Source organism: Larus michahellis, chromosome 4, assembly GCF_964199755.1.
Source record: "Larus michahellis chromosome 4, bLarMic1.1, whole genome shotgun sequence".
Lineage (NCBI taxonomy): Eukaryota > Metazoa > Chordata > Aves > Charadriiformes > Laridae > Larus > Larus michahellis.
In genome coordinates, this window is record NC_133899.1 from 20855086 (window position 1) to 20870158 (window position 15073).

Sequence of the window (15073 nt, forward strand, 5' to 3'; positions counted from 1 at the left end):
TTTGCCGTCGCGCCCCGCCCTCCCCCCTCGCCCTCATTGGCCAGCGGAGCGCCCCAGCACCACCCGACTGGCCCGGTGGGCGGCGCGGTGCCCGCTGGGAGTTGTAGTCCGGCAGCGCGGCCAGCGGCATGAGTGCCAAGCGGCGCCAGGCCTCGCCGCCGGCGGGGAAGAAGCGGGGGAAGCGGGAGGCGCCCACCGAGCTCTGCACCGCCATGAGGGATGCGGCCCTGCGGGAGCGGGCGGCGGCGGCCTGGGGCGGTGGGGAGCCGCTCCGCCACGGTACAGCCCCCTTTCCCCGCGGCCCGGCCTGCGCCGCGGCGGGCCCCCGCCTCCCCTCACCGGCGGCTTTTCCCTTCCAGAGGCGGCAGCGGTGGAGCCGGCCCCGTTCCGGCACGGCGTTATCCCAGGCTTCCTGGCGAGCTCGGCCTCGGCGGAGGCGCTGCGAGACGAGCTGCTAGGCCTCGGCTTCCACCGGCGGCGCAACGACCTCCTCTCGCTGCGGCAGGTGGGCCCCGGGCCGGGCCGGGCCGCGCCGGGGCGGGCCCCGCCGCCCTAACCCCCGTCCCTTCTTCTCTTCCATGGGCCGCCGCAGTCCGAGGAGCTGGGGGGAAGGACGGAGCCCCACGTCGCCGCGCTGAGGTAAAGCCGCCGAGCTCGGGGCTTCGCCAGCTCCCGGTGGGTTTGGTGAGGGGAGCGGCCCTGTCCTGCTCCCCGGGGGAAGGCAAGGGCTGGGGCCGCCTCCTGACACGGTGGTCATGCCAGAAACCGGTCTTGAAGAGCTGAATATGTGTCGGTTGCGGTCCTGAAGTCGGTTAAAGGTTTCCTTCTGAGCAGCGCAAGCTGATTCAGCCCTCACACTGTCACTTCCAGCTTCACTGCTGGCTGTCGTCAGCGGTGTTGTAAACACCGTGAGGTTTCCCTGGCCAGCTCCCGTGCGGTTCCACAGGGACACAGCATCTCTGGCGGGAACAGCACTCTCGCCTTCCCTGGAGGTGTTCAAGGCCAGGCTGGATGGGGCTTGGAGCAACCTGGGCTGGTGGGAGGCGTCCCTGCCCAGGGCAGGGGGTGGCACTTGGGTGGGCTTTAAGGTCCCTTCCAACCCAGACCATTCGATGACTGTTTGATAGTTGGAAGGGAGATAAATAAACTATGATGATATGTTTTATAATGTGGGAGGACACATACCTTTTGCTTGGCTTCTCAGGCATGCTCTGTGTGAAGAATTCCGAGCCTGGCTTTCTGCTGTGACCCAGATTGAGTTGGAGCCAACTATTGACATCTCCTGTGCTAAATACGAATATACCGGTCAGTCTATAAGCAATCCTTTCCCCAGAGCTTCTATGGGTGTATAGGAAACTACAGAATACCTAATTACATAAACCCACCACAACCCCTTTCTAGTTCCGGAGGGTCCTAGAAGCTATCAGCAGCAAATCAGAGTCGCTTAAAATGAAGTCCCAATTATAGGAAAACAAAACCCTGTTGCTGTAATTCATGCTGCTGATGGCTTTAACTGGGCCCAATGTTGCAGCACGCCTCCCTCCTTTCGGAGACGTGCAGCCCGTGTTTGCATCTTGCTTCCATGCAAAAGGGTGACATGTTGCGCTTCCAGCTGCCACGGTTGAGTTTGTGAAGGCTGGTGCTAAACCGTCACCTTGGTGAGTCCAGGTTACAACTGCGCCTACCCTTTTAGCCGTGAAAAAACGCTGTAGGAAGGGGAAAAATTTTTACTGCTGTCAGTTCTATCTACTTTTGCGCAATGTCTTTTGTGCGCTGAATTGTTGGTCCAGCTTTTCTGTTCCCAGGGCTCCCCCCTCCCCTCTACTCCAGCAACAAACCTACTCAAAAGGCAGTTCTGTATTTAAAAGAGCTTGAATCATTATTTCAGTCAGGAATCTCTGTCCACTGCACCCAGTGACAGCCGTGGAGGGGTGGCTGATGAGTTATAACTGCCCATACCTCCGGAGTGGGCTAATCCGCTGATTGTAGTGCAGTCCCGCAGAAGTTAATCTTGCAAATCTTGGGCTGGTGATGCTGACGAGTGAAAATGCAGTTCTTGGAAAGGGCGTGTTTTTTCTTGTTGTACTCTTGCGGGGACAAAGCAGGGAAGCAGCCATTGGAATGACTCATGCATGTACTGGAAAGGTGCTACTGCAGCAAAATGTGTGTAATTGCAGATGTCTTGCTGTGCCACGATGATGAGCTGGAAGGTCGGAGAATTGCTTTCATCCTGTACCTTGTGCCACCCTGGGAGAAAAGCGACGGCGGAACGCTGGACCTGTACAGCACAGACGGTAAGAGCTGCGAGCTCAGCCTCGGGCGGCTGAAAAAGATGAAGTTTATGTGCCCCTTGCAGCAACTCTCTCCTCAAACAGTGCAAGGGAGATAAAGAGTTTCTCCTTTGTCTAGAGAAGCTGGTAAAATCGTATAGGTAAAATTTGCACTTTAGAGATGGGCTGTAGTGGGCTTTGCAGACAGTGCTAATGGGCAACAGCAGAGGAACAGGAGAAGATAGTGAAGAGGGGAATCCTTTTTTTCCGTTTTTTTTTTTTCAAGGGCCAAGAGTGGAGGTAGGATGGAAGTGATGCCAATAGCTATGCTTGGAACTCTAAAGTGATGGAGATAACTTTTTTTTTCCAGCAACAGAAGTCCACTGATTCCTCATCAAGCCCTTGCTCTGAGCTCCATCCCTTATTCCCAGGTGTATCGCCAGTCGCAATGTCATGAAGCCAGAGAGAAATGGCAGTTTCTAGTGAGTTACAGTTCATATCTTAACCAGAGTCTGTTTTCTTCCTCCTCAGAGCACTTTCAGCCACAGCAAATCGTCAAGTCATTAGTGCCTTCGTGGAACACGCTGGTTTTCTTTGAAGTGTCTCCAGTCTCTTTCCACCAGGCAAGGAGCTGTCTTTTGTTCATTTTTTGATTCTTGTTGTTGTGGTTATTCATTCTGTGGGTTATTACAGTCCTGGTGGGGAGGGAGAAGGGAAAGGGAGAAGCATAGGTAGAATGGATACTCATGCTAAGTGCTGCGTGTTAAGGGCAGGACTCCAAAGAGGACAAGAACTGAGAAAGCCAACTTTAAACTGTCAGTCTAGCTTCAACATCCTGGGGGAAGAAAAATATCCATTATTTTGTGTTGCTATCCTGGCAAGCTATTGCTGTGTTAAAGGAGAAGCCGCTGCCTGAGCATTCACACAGCATTCAAGGAGTCGCCCACCAGAGTCTTTAACTGCTAGGGCCAGGGCCCCTTCGCAGCGGGTGACTCCAGGGGGCCAACGGGTGCCCCTTTCGACTCCTCACATACACGCACTCTTACTTTCGGGTGCAATCCCTCCTTCTTCAGGCTCAACCCTTGTTTTCCCGCAGCAGAGTCTCAGGCCTTGAATTTTATAAAAGTAAATAATTTAATCAAAGGTACAGGTGCAGGGTCAGCCCGGGCTGGGTGCTTCCAGAGAGGGACGTGGAACGAAGAAATCCCTGGGCAATGAAACCCTTGTGATCTGTACATGCGCTGTTCACGCATCTTTTAGTCCAATGGTGATTTTTGTTCTGGGGTCTTGTAATACCTTATTGGATTCTTCCTCTGTGTGCAGGCGGGCAGGCCATTGACTGCTCGTATCCTGTTAATTTGCAGTCTCTGCTGAGGGTTGGAGCCTCCTTATTGTCTGATTTACGCTTCTTGTGTACCTGCACTCGCTGGCAGAACAGGGGGAACTGAAAAGTCCCAGACTTAGGGAAAAATACTAGTGAAACATCAGTGTGTTATCAACATTTTCCTCACACTAGAAGACTAAACACAGCACTGTACCAGCTGCTAGGAAAATTACTAAGAAAATCTGTTGCGGCCTAAAGGCTTCAGCAAATCTAGATGCTCATGCTAAGTAAAGCTAGGCAAACAGCATAAATCACACCATATTATAACCCTAAGTCACGTATTCTTATTAAACTTACTTTTTTAAGCTAAAAAACTAATATCTGTCAACAGCTGTTGGTTTGGCTGTGGTGACGAGAGATTTTTGTTTGTTTGCTTGTTTAAACTAGCTCACGCTTTTCATGCAGACGCCATGACTTTGCTCCAGAAGAGCTTCTCAGCGCATCACCTTACCCATAGAGCACTATGCAGATACGGCTTTACCCCCTCTGTAACACAGGTGTAACGGGGTTCCCTACAGTAGAAAGGCTGATATGGTTAAGTAGGACTTTGTGGCACTTACCAGGAAGATGCTTGGGAAGGGGATGAAGAGTCTGTGGAACTGCATGATATAAACACCTGGCTTGAAGTCTGAAACTCCTGTGTAATCCAGAATACCACGGACTCTTACAAACAGGGCCACAGAGCAGAAGGTTAGAGAGGAAGAAAATCGGTGATTTAAGTTGGGTATGTTCTCACCTAGACTGCTTAGGGTTTTATTTCTGTGTTATTTATCTCTTAATTAACAGAAGCATCTACTTGGTCACTGCCCTAATTGTTTTCAGGGAGTGATTTAATCTTGTCATAAAAATCCACGTTCCGCTTAGCCTTGTGACTGCCTCCTACTGACCTAAACTTAATCCCACACATTAGCACTATCCAGTCCTGTGCACTGTCTCGTATACTGTTAGCACAGGCAATGAACTCAGCTTAAATCATAAACTTATTTTTAAAATAAGCATTAAGCTTAACGGGGAGTGCTGTGAATCGAAGCCTCCCAGATCTGCACCTCACTGGTGGTGCTCGGAGTATTTGCTGAACCACTGAATCATTTCTTTGACCCTTTTGTCAGTAAAGCGTAGAGCCTGCAAGTTACTGTTAAGAGAACTGTGTCAGGCTCAGAGCAATACGAAGCCTTCACAGCACGTGCCAGCCTCAAATCCCTCTCTGATATTGCTAAATGCTAAAGAGCATTTAGTCAGTACTGCCTAATAGATCTTCAGGTTTTGGACTTCGTGGTATACGAAAGGGCCACTACAGCTCTGTAACAATCAATAAGAGCCAAAACCCTTTCAGAACAAACTCGCTGTTTCTTCCTCCTGTTCCATCCAGTCTGTTACAAAAACAAAACAAACAAACAAAAAACCCAGTGCAAAGTCTTTATGTGCTATTCAAAAATTCAGTTTGTGGCTTGCAACCAGTCATAACGGGGTGGCTTTCTCTTCATCCTGCCATTACAGTACAGTGCCCTAGAATGTGGAAATTTTTCAGTTTAACCCAACTTACCTTAGTGTGCAATTTGATGAAATCAAGATTTAACAGTGGCCATCACTCCGCAAAACCCAAGGGTTTCCACAGACCAGGTTAAAAGCCAGGACAGAGGGGTTGCACTTAGTCTGACAGGTAGATCTTTAATCCAGAGCCAAAAGCATCAGGCAAACGCTCTTCACGATGGCTTGTATTACAGCACTTTCTAAAAATTAAAGCACAAAAAAGTAGACTGGTACAGTCTGCAGGGACCCACAGATACTCAGTGTTTCCCGAGTTTCCAGATTAAGCAGTCACAGCTAATTTTTGCAGCCTATGATAGTTGGTTCTTCAACAGAACGAATGGTAGAAAACTAAAATACCATTACTTTTAATATCAGACTGACTCAATGCTCTTGGAGAAATGGAATGGATTCTGCTGGCAGCTTAGAGTAAAAGCTTGGACTGGCATTCTGGAAATTTACAATGGATTCGAGCATCAGAGTTTGCTTTAAACCCTCTTTCTGTTAACCAAGAAGAAACCAGCCTGGTGTAGCCCTTGTCTGACTTTTCTGTGTATGCAGCAGGCTCTCTGGAGTCAGCTCCATCTCCTGTGATGAGTCGACGTGGTGCCTGTTACAGCTGCTCCTTAAACGCGTTGTATTCTAAACAGTAACATGCTGCTCAACGTTGTTCCAGGTGTCAGAAGTTCTGTCTGAGGAGAAGTGCCGCTTGTCAGTGAGCGGCTGGTTTCACGGCCCACCAATCGTCAGACCTGCACGCCACATCGAAGCTGCCTTGCCCAGGAGCCCACACATCCCCTACGACGTGAGTAACAACCTACGTCTGCTTCTCTACATTTCTCTTTCTTTCCTGTCCCTGCAAGACCTGTTACGGGATGCACTGATGCTTGGGTTGCTTTAATCTTTAACTTATCCCATTCTCTTTTTTTTTTTGTTTCCTGTCCATAAATTTGTAGCTGGTTTCTTTCTTTCTTGTCTGTCTTTCTTGATTATGTACATTTTGCACACCTACAATAGTGCAGAGAAGGCAGCAAATACTCATAGTGCAATTAAAAAAAAAAAAGAAAGGAATGGAGTGTGTGTGTGTAGGAATCCAGCCCTGTGGCCAGCTGGGTAATTGGGGAATCCTTTTTATTTTTGCAAATCCAACATTCAAATCCATTTCCCTTCCAGCATGAAATCTTGTATGAGTGGATCAATCTAGTTTATTTGGACATGGACTCCCAAGCTCAAATCCAGGAAGAATTTGAGGAGCGATCAGAAATTCTCCTGAAGGATTTTCTTAAGGTGAGCCCTTAGGAGCCTCAAACAAGTTAGAAAAATAATTAAGAGTGCCTTATTCGAGAGCAGAGGATGGCTGCTTCTAGCACACCAAGGGAGATGTGGGAGCTAAATGTTAAAGTTTCTGCACTATCTTTCTCCTTTAGAAAGAGAAATACCAACTACTATGTCAAGCTTTGGAGAACAAAGACATCCAGTGGAGTAGCCGAGGACCTGCTAATAAAAGGTGGGGAGTGACAGCATCCTGCACGTATTGGTCAGGCCGAGCAGGAACTGCCATGAGGCTGCACTGGTGGATGCTGCCCCCATGGATGTGGTCCTTGTTGGTTCTCCAACAAGGAGATACATCTGCTGATACATCTACTGTCTTTCAGACTCTATGAGACAGCAGAGGAAGACAGCCTCTCTGACATGCTGAAGAAATTCATGCAGTTCTTACGCTCCGAGGCCTTGTTTTTACTGCTTTCCAACTTCACTGGCCTAAAGCTGCACTTCCTGGCTCCCTCTGATGAGGATGAAGATGCTGGGGAAGGAAGAGCAGCAGACACCGCTGGGCACAGCAGTCCCAAATCCGAGCAGGAAGAGACTGAACAACACGCTGATGGCAATCCCCACCAGCCAGACCAGCCTGACAACATCCCTGAAGCACAAGGTGGCGAGACACAGAATGGTAAGTCCAGCAGCAGCATGAAAGGGCTGGAGCAGAATCCTGACATTAAGGATGTTGGTAGCGGAATTCCCAGTGATCTTAATGGAACTAGATTTCACCTTGTACTACAGCCAGCGCAAGGCAGCAGCACAAACGGGGCACTTGAAGCATGTCACACTGGGTATCCAAAATAAGTGAGCATTGCAAAAGAATTTGGAATAAAACCAACTAACTTGAAGATACCGTTTTGAACGGACTTAAGTCTTAAGGGTGGGACTTCTGTAGGAGTTAAGGCATGGGTGAGGGGGGGTGTTAATTAATTGCCCAATAATCTTTTGCCAGTAGTTACACCCCTGCTTCACCTAAAGTAGATTCTTGTAGGAGACCAAATCAAAAGGAAGAAAGTGAACAGATCAGAAATAAATTAGATATTAGATAATTAGAATTAGAAAACCAATACCTAAAACTAGGCTTTAACCTTTCAGAAAATGCTGCCAGCCTAAATAACCACTTAGTTGTCAGCAATGAGATATTGTTGCTAGAAAAGATTAATTTGGGATTCATGGATTGGTGCTGTTTATTTAGAACAGTGCCTTTGACGCTTAAGGGTAGAATTTTTGAAAATGCTCATATTGGTACTGAGTCAGGCAAGTTAGTAGACAATGGAACAGAACGTAATAAAAACCCAAATCGTACTGAAAATCCCATCAGAACGCTTACCCGGTACAAAAGCTTTGTTTTTCCGATTTTCACAGCTAGTCGTTTTGCCTCTTCTACCTGCCATGTTCCCACTGCGTGATTTTAAATTCACGTTCGAGGAGGGCATAGTTTGGGGCTGCAGGGATTGAAAACTGAGCTAGAGCCATCAGACAAGAAAGGCTTCCCCAAATTCTGACATACCTCCTGGGACGGCAAGTGAAGAGTGAATTCAGAGCAATGTCATTCTTCACTGAAGCATCCGGTTGTTTCAGTACTTCGAGAACAGATATGTTGCTGGCTCTTGAAGTTTGGAGTGCTACTGTAAATCTTGAAGAGGGGGAAAACAACGAAAACAAACGGAGGAACTGGTTAAACCAGAGCGCGTCACAGCTTGGTCCCTTTCAAAGACCAAATTTTATCCCATTCCTCCACACTGGTCAAAGCACATAACTTAGAGCTGCATCTAGGAAAAAAGTTAACATGAGATCTGTGGTTTTACTTTGTCTTCCCTGAAGGCTTTCCTGGGGCTGGCAAACAGCTCCACAGTGGCATGGCAGCGCAGGGGCTTGCCCCCTACATGCCTTTAGCTGTGCAGGCGTCAGCTCTTGTACAATGTCATTGTTTTCCCTGGCTTCTCTGTGCCCTCTTCTAGGCTCGGGTACTCCTGTGTGTGCAGGGGAGCTGCGGCGCTGGACCCACGGGCACTATACTCTAGTCCATGACGCTCAAGCAACAGAATTTGCTCTCGACCTGCTCTTCTTCTGTGGCTGTGAGGGTAAGCGGACATGCAAGTTATCAGACTCTCCTTACGAGGTCTACCTAAAGGAAGGACTTCTGAATTCTCAGCAATGCTATGATAGCCAAGAATTTCCCTGTTCTTTCCTACATAGAAGGGCTCTGCAGACTTTATCCTAGTCCTCGCTTCTGCATAAGCACTTGCCCAAAGATTGGGAATGTGGCCTTGGGACCAGCTTTGACCTTTCCGGCTGGAGCCAGGAGGTGGCGCTTGGGCAGAGGGAAAGCATGCGTCTCCCAGACCTTTCCTCTCACTAGGGCCATGGCTCTGGGCACAGCAGAGGGTGAGGTGGCCAGAGTACCCACTAAAAGTGGTGTATTTTGCCCCTTTTCTCATCAAAATTACCACTGCCTCCGATTCACAAAGCCCAAGGTTTTCAAAAGTCACTTCAGGCATGTCTAGGCATCTTCGGCTGATCGCTAGCTAGATAGTGGTGAAAACAAAAATCTAAACGTAAGCATTTTGGACTAGCTAAGCCCAGAATGCATGGCTGAAACCGCCTGGCACAAGCCGATAATTATACTGCAAGCCTTTTGCATATCTATCTGCTAAGGCAAAACTGCTCTGCATGTGAGGAGCAGAGCGCCAAGCAGCCTTAAATGGCCCGTCTGTGGTAAAAGGCAAGTCTGGTACATTTGCTTCAAGTTGTTTCTGATTTGAAAAAAAAATAATAATAATAAAAACCAGACTGGCAAGAAGTAAACTGGGGATCATCCTGTATCCAGTAACTGCGGGGAGTGGGGTGGAAAACAAGCACCTCCAGGAAGGCTGTGCGGAGCCTGGACAGCATTGAACTTTCTAAGAACCTTTCTTTTCTCTTTTAAGACTGGGATCCAGAATATGGTGGCTTTACTTCCTACATTGCTAAAGGTGAAGATGAAGAGGTAAGGACCTCAGTTGCTAGCTGCAAATTAGATAAATTGTTTAGGGTGGAGAGGCATAATTACACTTTGTTGTAATGCTAACATAATCCTGCGGGTGCTCGGTATCGCACTGGAGCCTTAGTGCCTGAATTACTACTCGAGGGTGTAGCTCTGGCTTCAGCTTCAAGAGGTTAATGTTCACCGTAAAGCTTAAGCTCTCACGGTGCCTAATGCCACCTGCACCTGGTGGCATTTGGGAAGCCTCAGAGTGGCACAAGGCTGTGGCAGAGGTGATGTGTTCCTGGGGAGGGCTGTTCACTAGGGTCACATTCAGTGTCAGACTAGTGAGAGCGCTGAGCAGTCATACTAAGAAGTTGTCCAGAATCAACAAAGCTTCAGGTTGAGGGGTATTAAAATGAAAATAGTGACACAGGTAATTTTCTAACACCAGACCTTTGTTCTGACTAGCTTTTGAAACGGTTATTTCTTCCTAGGAATGATATTAAAGCCATTTTTGGGAAACTGATTTCCTCCCTTACTTCCATTCCTTCTAGCTGCTGACAGTGAATCCAGAGGACAACTGCTTGGCCTTAGTTTACAGAGACAAAGAAACTATGAAGTTTGTGAAATACATCAATCACCGTAGCTTGGCACGCCTGAAAAAGCACCCAAACAGAACAGGATTTTGGGATTTTTCCTTTGTCTATTATGAGTGATGGTGCAGAGTGGGACACTGGTGTCGCATGGAGGGGGGGCAGGTTTGTACCCAGGCATTTGGCTGGGGCCTAAGCCCAGAGAGACTTTGCTGTTACTACCTTCCTCATGCCGTGTACGAGCTGTGCCCTGCTAAGTGGGGTCCAGGTGGCTTTTTTTATTAACTGTACAAATGGAAATTCAGTCTCCTCCCGAGTCCTTTGTAGTGCACGCTCTTGACTGCTTTTAATGCTATGTGGTGGGCATCATCGTCACATAGCTGTCAGCTTTCCAGCTGCTCTCTCGTGAAAACAGCACGGTGGGATGCAGCTCTAGCCTGCCAGGGTGAAAATTGCGGTTGTACATTGCCCCAAGCTTATGACTGATTTTATTAAAAAAAAAAAAAAAAGGAAATGGGTCAGTTAAATGCTTCAAAGTCTGGTTGGGCAAGTCTTGTTACAAAACGCTCAAGACATTTGCTGGGGCTTAACTGTCTTCCCTGTTTGTAGAGGCAGAAATAAAGGAGCTGCCATGGAAAATATGAGGTTTTTCCAGCTGCACAACTCTGTGGAGTTGGGAAAGAAGACAGTGAAGCTATAAAGCTGCTGGCATTGAGCAGGACCTGGCACTGTAACAAGGACCAGGACTTTATTATGCTAAATGCTGTGCAGACAGACCCAGATGCAGCCCTTTCTCCGAACAATTTACAAGCTCAGGAGATGAGACGCTCCTGCGTCCTTCTCTGCGTGGATGGCTCTGTGAGAGGGTTGTGGCTCCATCCTCAGAATGGGCAGTGGGCTGGTAGCAGGAAGGTGCTAACTCACCTCTCCCTGGCTTGTCATCCACAGGCAGCGGGAGGGTCACCAACAGCGTGGCCTTGTGTTGTGTTTTGTCCTGGGGTCTGCTGAGCTCTGACACGGCTTCTGTCACTGGACACCAGCTCAGATCTTTCCAGGCAGCAGATACACAGGTCCTGTGGTAAACAGTACAAGACAGACGGTAGTCTTGGTGCCATACTTTCCTCCAGGACACATTTCCAGCACTGCCCCACATTCACTGCGAGCAGGACTGTGCCAGACTGAGGTGTCTAGCCCGGCAAGAGGTGCTGCTGCTGAGCCGTGCTGGCTGCCTCGGGAGGCAGCCAGACTGCAGGATACCCTGCTGCCAGCTCGGCCCTGGCCTGCACGTGCTTGCCTGAAACTTTAGATTTTTTGGCAATGAATAGACACAGGTGTACTTTCAGCTCCTCCAAGCCAGACAGTTGCAGGGGAGAGTGTACACGCATTATTCCTCCTGCTTCTCTTGGGCTGGGAGAGGGCAGCTTTGGATTAGAGTCTGCTGCCTCTCCAGTTCCAGGCCTGTTACTGAAGACCAGCGTGGTGGCGTAAGACCACAGCTGGCAGCAGAGGAGCAGTAAGCTCAACACAAGACAAGCTGCGTTGGCACACGAGTACTCTGCACCCCTCGGCGCAGCAGCAGGATGTCCTTCGGGCATGTCTTCATGAAGATACGGGAGTAACAAACTTCAGCTGCGATCCCAATGCATAAGGTTCGAAAAAGGAACGACCAAAGCATGAAGCCGCAGCCGTTGCTTCTAAAAGGAAAGGTGTCTCAGCACCCGCAACTGCTTTAAGCTACTTACTTAAAAGACAAGGGGATGAAGTTAAACACAAGGACAGGACGCTCTCTGTGAATTACTGGTTTCTGGGCAGCAGCTGTTCTTGGGGAGAAAATAGTTCTTATTCTGAGCTGCTCCAGTAGAAACAGACGAGTGATGGAGGTTTCCAAGAAAAAAAAATAATTAAATAAAATTGTTTGGGTAGTTTTGAGCAAAGGTGACAGATACCACAGCATAGTCAGCTAGGCAAAGCTGGGAGTAAATTAATTAACAAAATGAAGTTACTTAGTCTACTGCGTTGCCAACCTAAGAGCATGCTTGGTAGATCTTGGAACAGCCTCCCAGAAGACTGGGAAGAAGCTGGGCGCTCTGAAGCTTGCTGCTTTTTAATAATAAATAATACACTAGAGGGCATACCAGCCTCTGCCTGAGTCAGCCTGTATCTCCCCGATCGCACACGGAGCCACCCTTCTGCCTCCGGTGACTGAGATGAAGTAATTCAAGAAGCCAAATTTGCAGTTAGCATTCAAAGATTTAAAAATCAACACGTCTCTGCTCTCCCACCCTTCCGGTTCAGCCTCGAAAGCCAAAGGCAGCCCCACACGTGGCTGGCACTGCGGGTACAGGGGAAAGACCCCACTCGCCAAAATTTCAAATGACGTGAGCTACTCGGGGAAAGGGAGGGGTCTTAATTTAGACCAAACCAATAATGGGAGCCCTCTCTATAGATGCTTTTGCGGAATACAAATCTGTATTTACAAATAGGCGTAGCTGCTTGCAAAGTACTCTGATCATTATGGGAAGGAATCTGAATATGAAATATATACATACCCCCAAAATGAGTAAGCAGGGCAATATAGGAAAATAGGATTGAGAACAGCAAGCGAACGGAGTTACAGAGCGTGAGCAAGAGAGAACAGAAACTTCATACCCAGCAAGACGGCCTCACGCAGACGTCAATCAGCTCAGCTGTACGCAGACACGGGTTTCCCACCGGCTGGCTGCACCTCCAAAGCCTGGCATTTGGCACACAGTACCAGCAGCTTTCAGTTACTGAAGTGCCGATTTAGAGCAATGCTTCACAATAAATTTTTTGGGATGTGGTGGTTATCAGTTTGCCAAGTAGCTAAAACCAGGAACAATTCAATACGGAGCAAGACAGAACAGTGAAGGAATGGTTTTGGCATTCACAAACATGCAGCAAAGAAGTTCTGACATCGGGTATTCAGTGAATTAGTATTAATTAAGATGAGCAGCCACCCATGGGACTTGGGAGAAACGGGGGCTAAAATCAGACAACCTGTTGTCAAGTGTCAGTTCCAATTTTTTTTTTTTGTTTTTTAAACTCCAAACTGGAACTTAAATGAGGAGATTGAAAATCACTGTTGCACAGATCCCTCTTCAGCGGGTGCTGATCCAGCACGGTACTTCTGCAGCGTGTTTCCTGGGCAGCAAAGGGGCCGTAGGAGGAAAGCTCCATCCCAAACTGAAGTTTCAGGAAGGACTGTGGTCTAGACCCGGTCCCCAGCGCACGTACCAAGGCGTGGTGCCATCTCAGCAGCCTTGCCCATCAATTTTTAGCAACACGCAGCTCTACCAGTGTGGTTTCAGAGACTATTCTGTACTCGACCAGTGGCTTAACCTGCTATGACCAGTTGCCCTTCCATACCTGAGAAGGGGATCACTCGGTGTTAGTCTTGGGATGAATCATACCAGTGGGGACTGTTTGCCACCAATCTCTCAGTGCAGGATCAGCTCACGTCAGCTGGCTGCTGTGTGACAGCCAAGGGCTGCTTTATTTCAACAGGCAACTGCAAACTTGGTATCACTTCAGCTTACGGGACATGGATTTTACATTTGGCAAAGATAAAAGTTGTTTTTACCGGAAAATAAATGACAAAGTTGTTGTCAGAAACTTAACCGGGGGAAATCAACCTTATCGGAGGTCTGGACTGTGACCGAAGGACTGACCTGACTGCCAAGAGGAAAACAGAGCCAGGACTAGGAGTGCCTGGCGTGTAGCCCTGACCATCAGGCTGACGGGAAAGCTGCTTTCTGACCAGAGCCGCTCTGTCATCGCTGAATGGACTACATAAATGTAAGCAAGCAAGCATTAGGATTTTGAACATACGGAAGAAGAGGTTGAAAGAGTGGGAACAGGTACAGCAGGCGGCAGAAAGCCCAGCGCTTGTGCCAGTAGACTGTTCCATAATCAAGTCTTAAAGCTCACTTGCTTAGAACAGCATGGGTGGCTCACCACCCTTTGCACCGAGAAGCTGGATTTGACTAACAACCAGGTTCTTAAAAGGATTCAAATGAGCTCCTGCTGCAGATTAGAAGTGACAGAGACCCATACTTTTGGCAGGGCAGTTCTTCATATTGAAGGGTCTGAGGCAGTGGCAAGGGGACATTTTGGGGATTAAAATAAATTGCAAGAATTACTTTCCCCATTCCACTGGCTGCAGGCTCACCAGTTGCTCTGTAATGGATGGTGGGCTGCTGGCTTTAGTTCAGTAATGGCAAGTAAGAGACAGACCAGCTACAGGATGTGGATACTCCTGGCAGCCCCGAGAAGCCACCCAAGAACTTCGCTTCACAGAGGTGAACTGCCTCCTCCCCGCCCACGTTCCAAACACCGATCCATACGGTGGGAGATGTGATGAATGGCACAGGAGCTAGGAGCACTGGGGCCCAACCTCCATCCTGTGCAGGATATTTTTAGCTTCTAGAAGAAATTTGCTTTGGCAAAGGTTCTAAAATATCTTAGATCTAAAGATAGAGCCTTACTGTAATATTTTAATCCAATTCTAAGCGATCCCACAATTAATAACAGGTTTGAGCCAGGAGCCAAGACCTTTTTCAATACCTTCTTTTGATCCCATTAAGTACTGCCAGCTCTTCATAAGTATGCACCAAGCTTGGGTGTGTAGTTGTTTTTGTTGTTCCCGAAATGCACCCTTGCCCACCTCAGTATCTGCAGGTTTGTTTTTTTCCAGCAGTAGCACGGAACCAGTCGCTGGAAGCAAAACATCCTGCGATCCAGGTGTGAGGAGAGCGCCGGATCTGAAACGGACCGCTTCCTACCTACATGGATCGTGGAACTGGACGGCTTTCAAAGATCTTCTGGCTTAAAAGCCAGCAAGGAGATATTATCCCTTTGGTGCTTCTAGGGCACTGAACTGCAGTTTACCTAGAAAGCAGCACATCCCTGCAATGAAACCTGGGATTCTCCGACACAGAGAGTGTGTTCAGTGCACAGAGACTACACAGCAAAACCAGAAGAGTGGTTTGGT

The 15073-nt window shown here is 48.3% G+C and overlaps 1 protein-coding gene and 1 long non-coding RNA gene across 3 annotated transcripts; one reads left to right on the forward strand and one right to left on the reverse strand.

Annotated features, from left to right (window-relative positions):
• Nucleotides 1-69: 69 nt before the first annotated feature.
• On the forward strand, nt 70-10988 carry OGFOD1 (2-oxoglutarate and iron dependent oxygenase domain containing 1). Its single transcript, XM_074583248.1, has 13 exons — nt 70-279; nt 360-505; nt 593-639; nt 1205-1305; nt 2178-2294; nt 2802-2893; nt 5858-5986; nt 6355-6468; nt 6609-6688; nt 6837-7132; nt 8463-8585; nt 9432-9490; nt 10024-10988. Exons 1-13 carry the CDS (start codon nt 129-131, stop codon nt 10183-10185), a joined length of 1617 nt encoding a protein of 538 aa, XP_074439349.1. The 5' UTR covers nt 70-128; the 3' UTR covers nt 10186-10988.
• On the reverse strand, nt 1473-14805 carry LOC141741971 (uncharacterized). Of its 2 annotated transcripts, XR_012586552.1 has the most exons (7): nt 12712-14805; nt 11805-11911; nt 10987-11135; nt 8012-8137; nt 5198-5384; nt 4215-4317; nt 2242-2965 (listed from the first exon to the last, which is right to left on the reverse strand). It is a non-coding gene; the product is annotated as an uncharacterized LOC141741971 (long non-coding RNA). The 2 variants fall into 2 exon arrangements; XR_012586553.1 differs by lacking the exon at nt 4215-4317 and having other exon boundaries at nt 1473-2965.
• Between the last annotated feature and the right edge of the window lie 268 nt (nt 14806-15073).

What these genes read in the sequence shown, in the direction of transcription:
- OGFOD1 (XM_074583248.1), top strand. Translation starts at nt 129, where the DNA reads ATGAGTGCCAAGCGGCGCCAGGCCTCGCCGCCGGCGGGGAAGAAGCGG. An exon ending in GGACCTGTACAGCACAGACG is followed by an intron (nt 2,295 to 2,801) that starts GTAAGAGCTGCG and finishes CTTCCTCCTCAG; the next exon opens with AGCACTTTCAGCCACAGCAA. An exon ending in CTTCTTCTGTGGCTGTGAGG is followed by an intron (nt 8,586 to 9,431) that starts GTAAGCGGACAT and finishes TTCTCTTTTAAG; the next exon opens with ACTGGGATCCAGAATATGGT.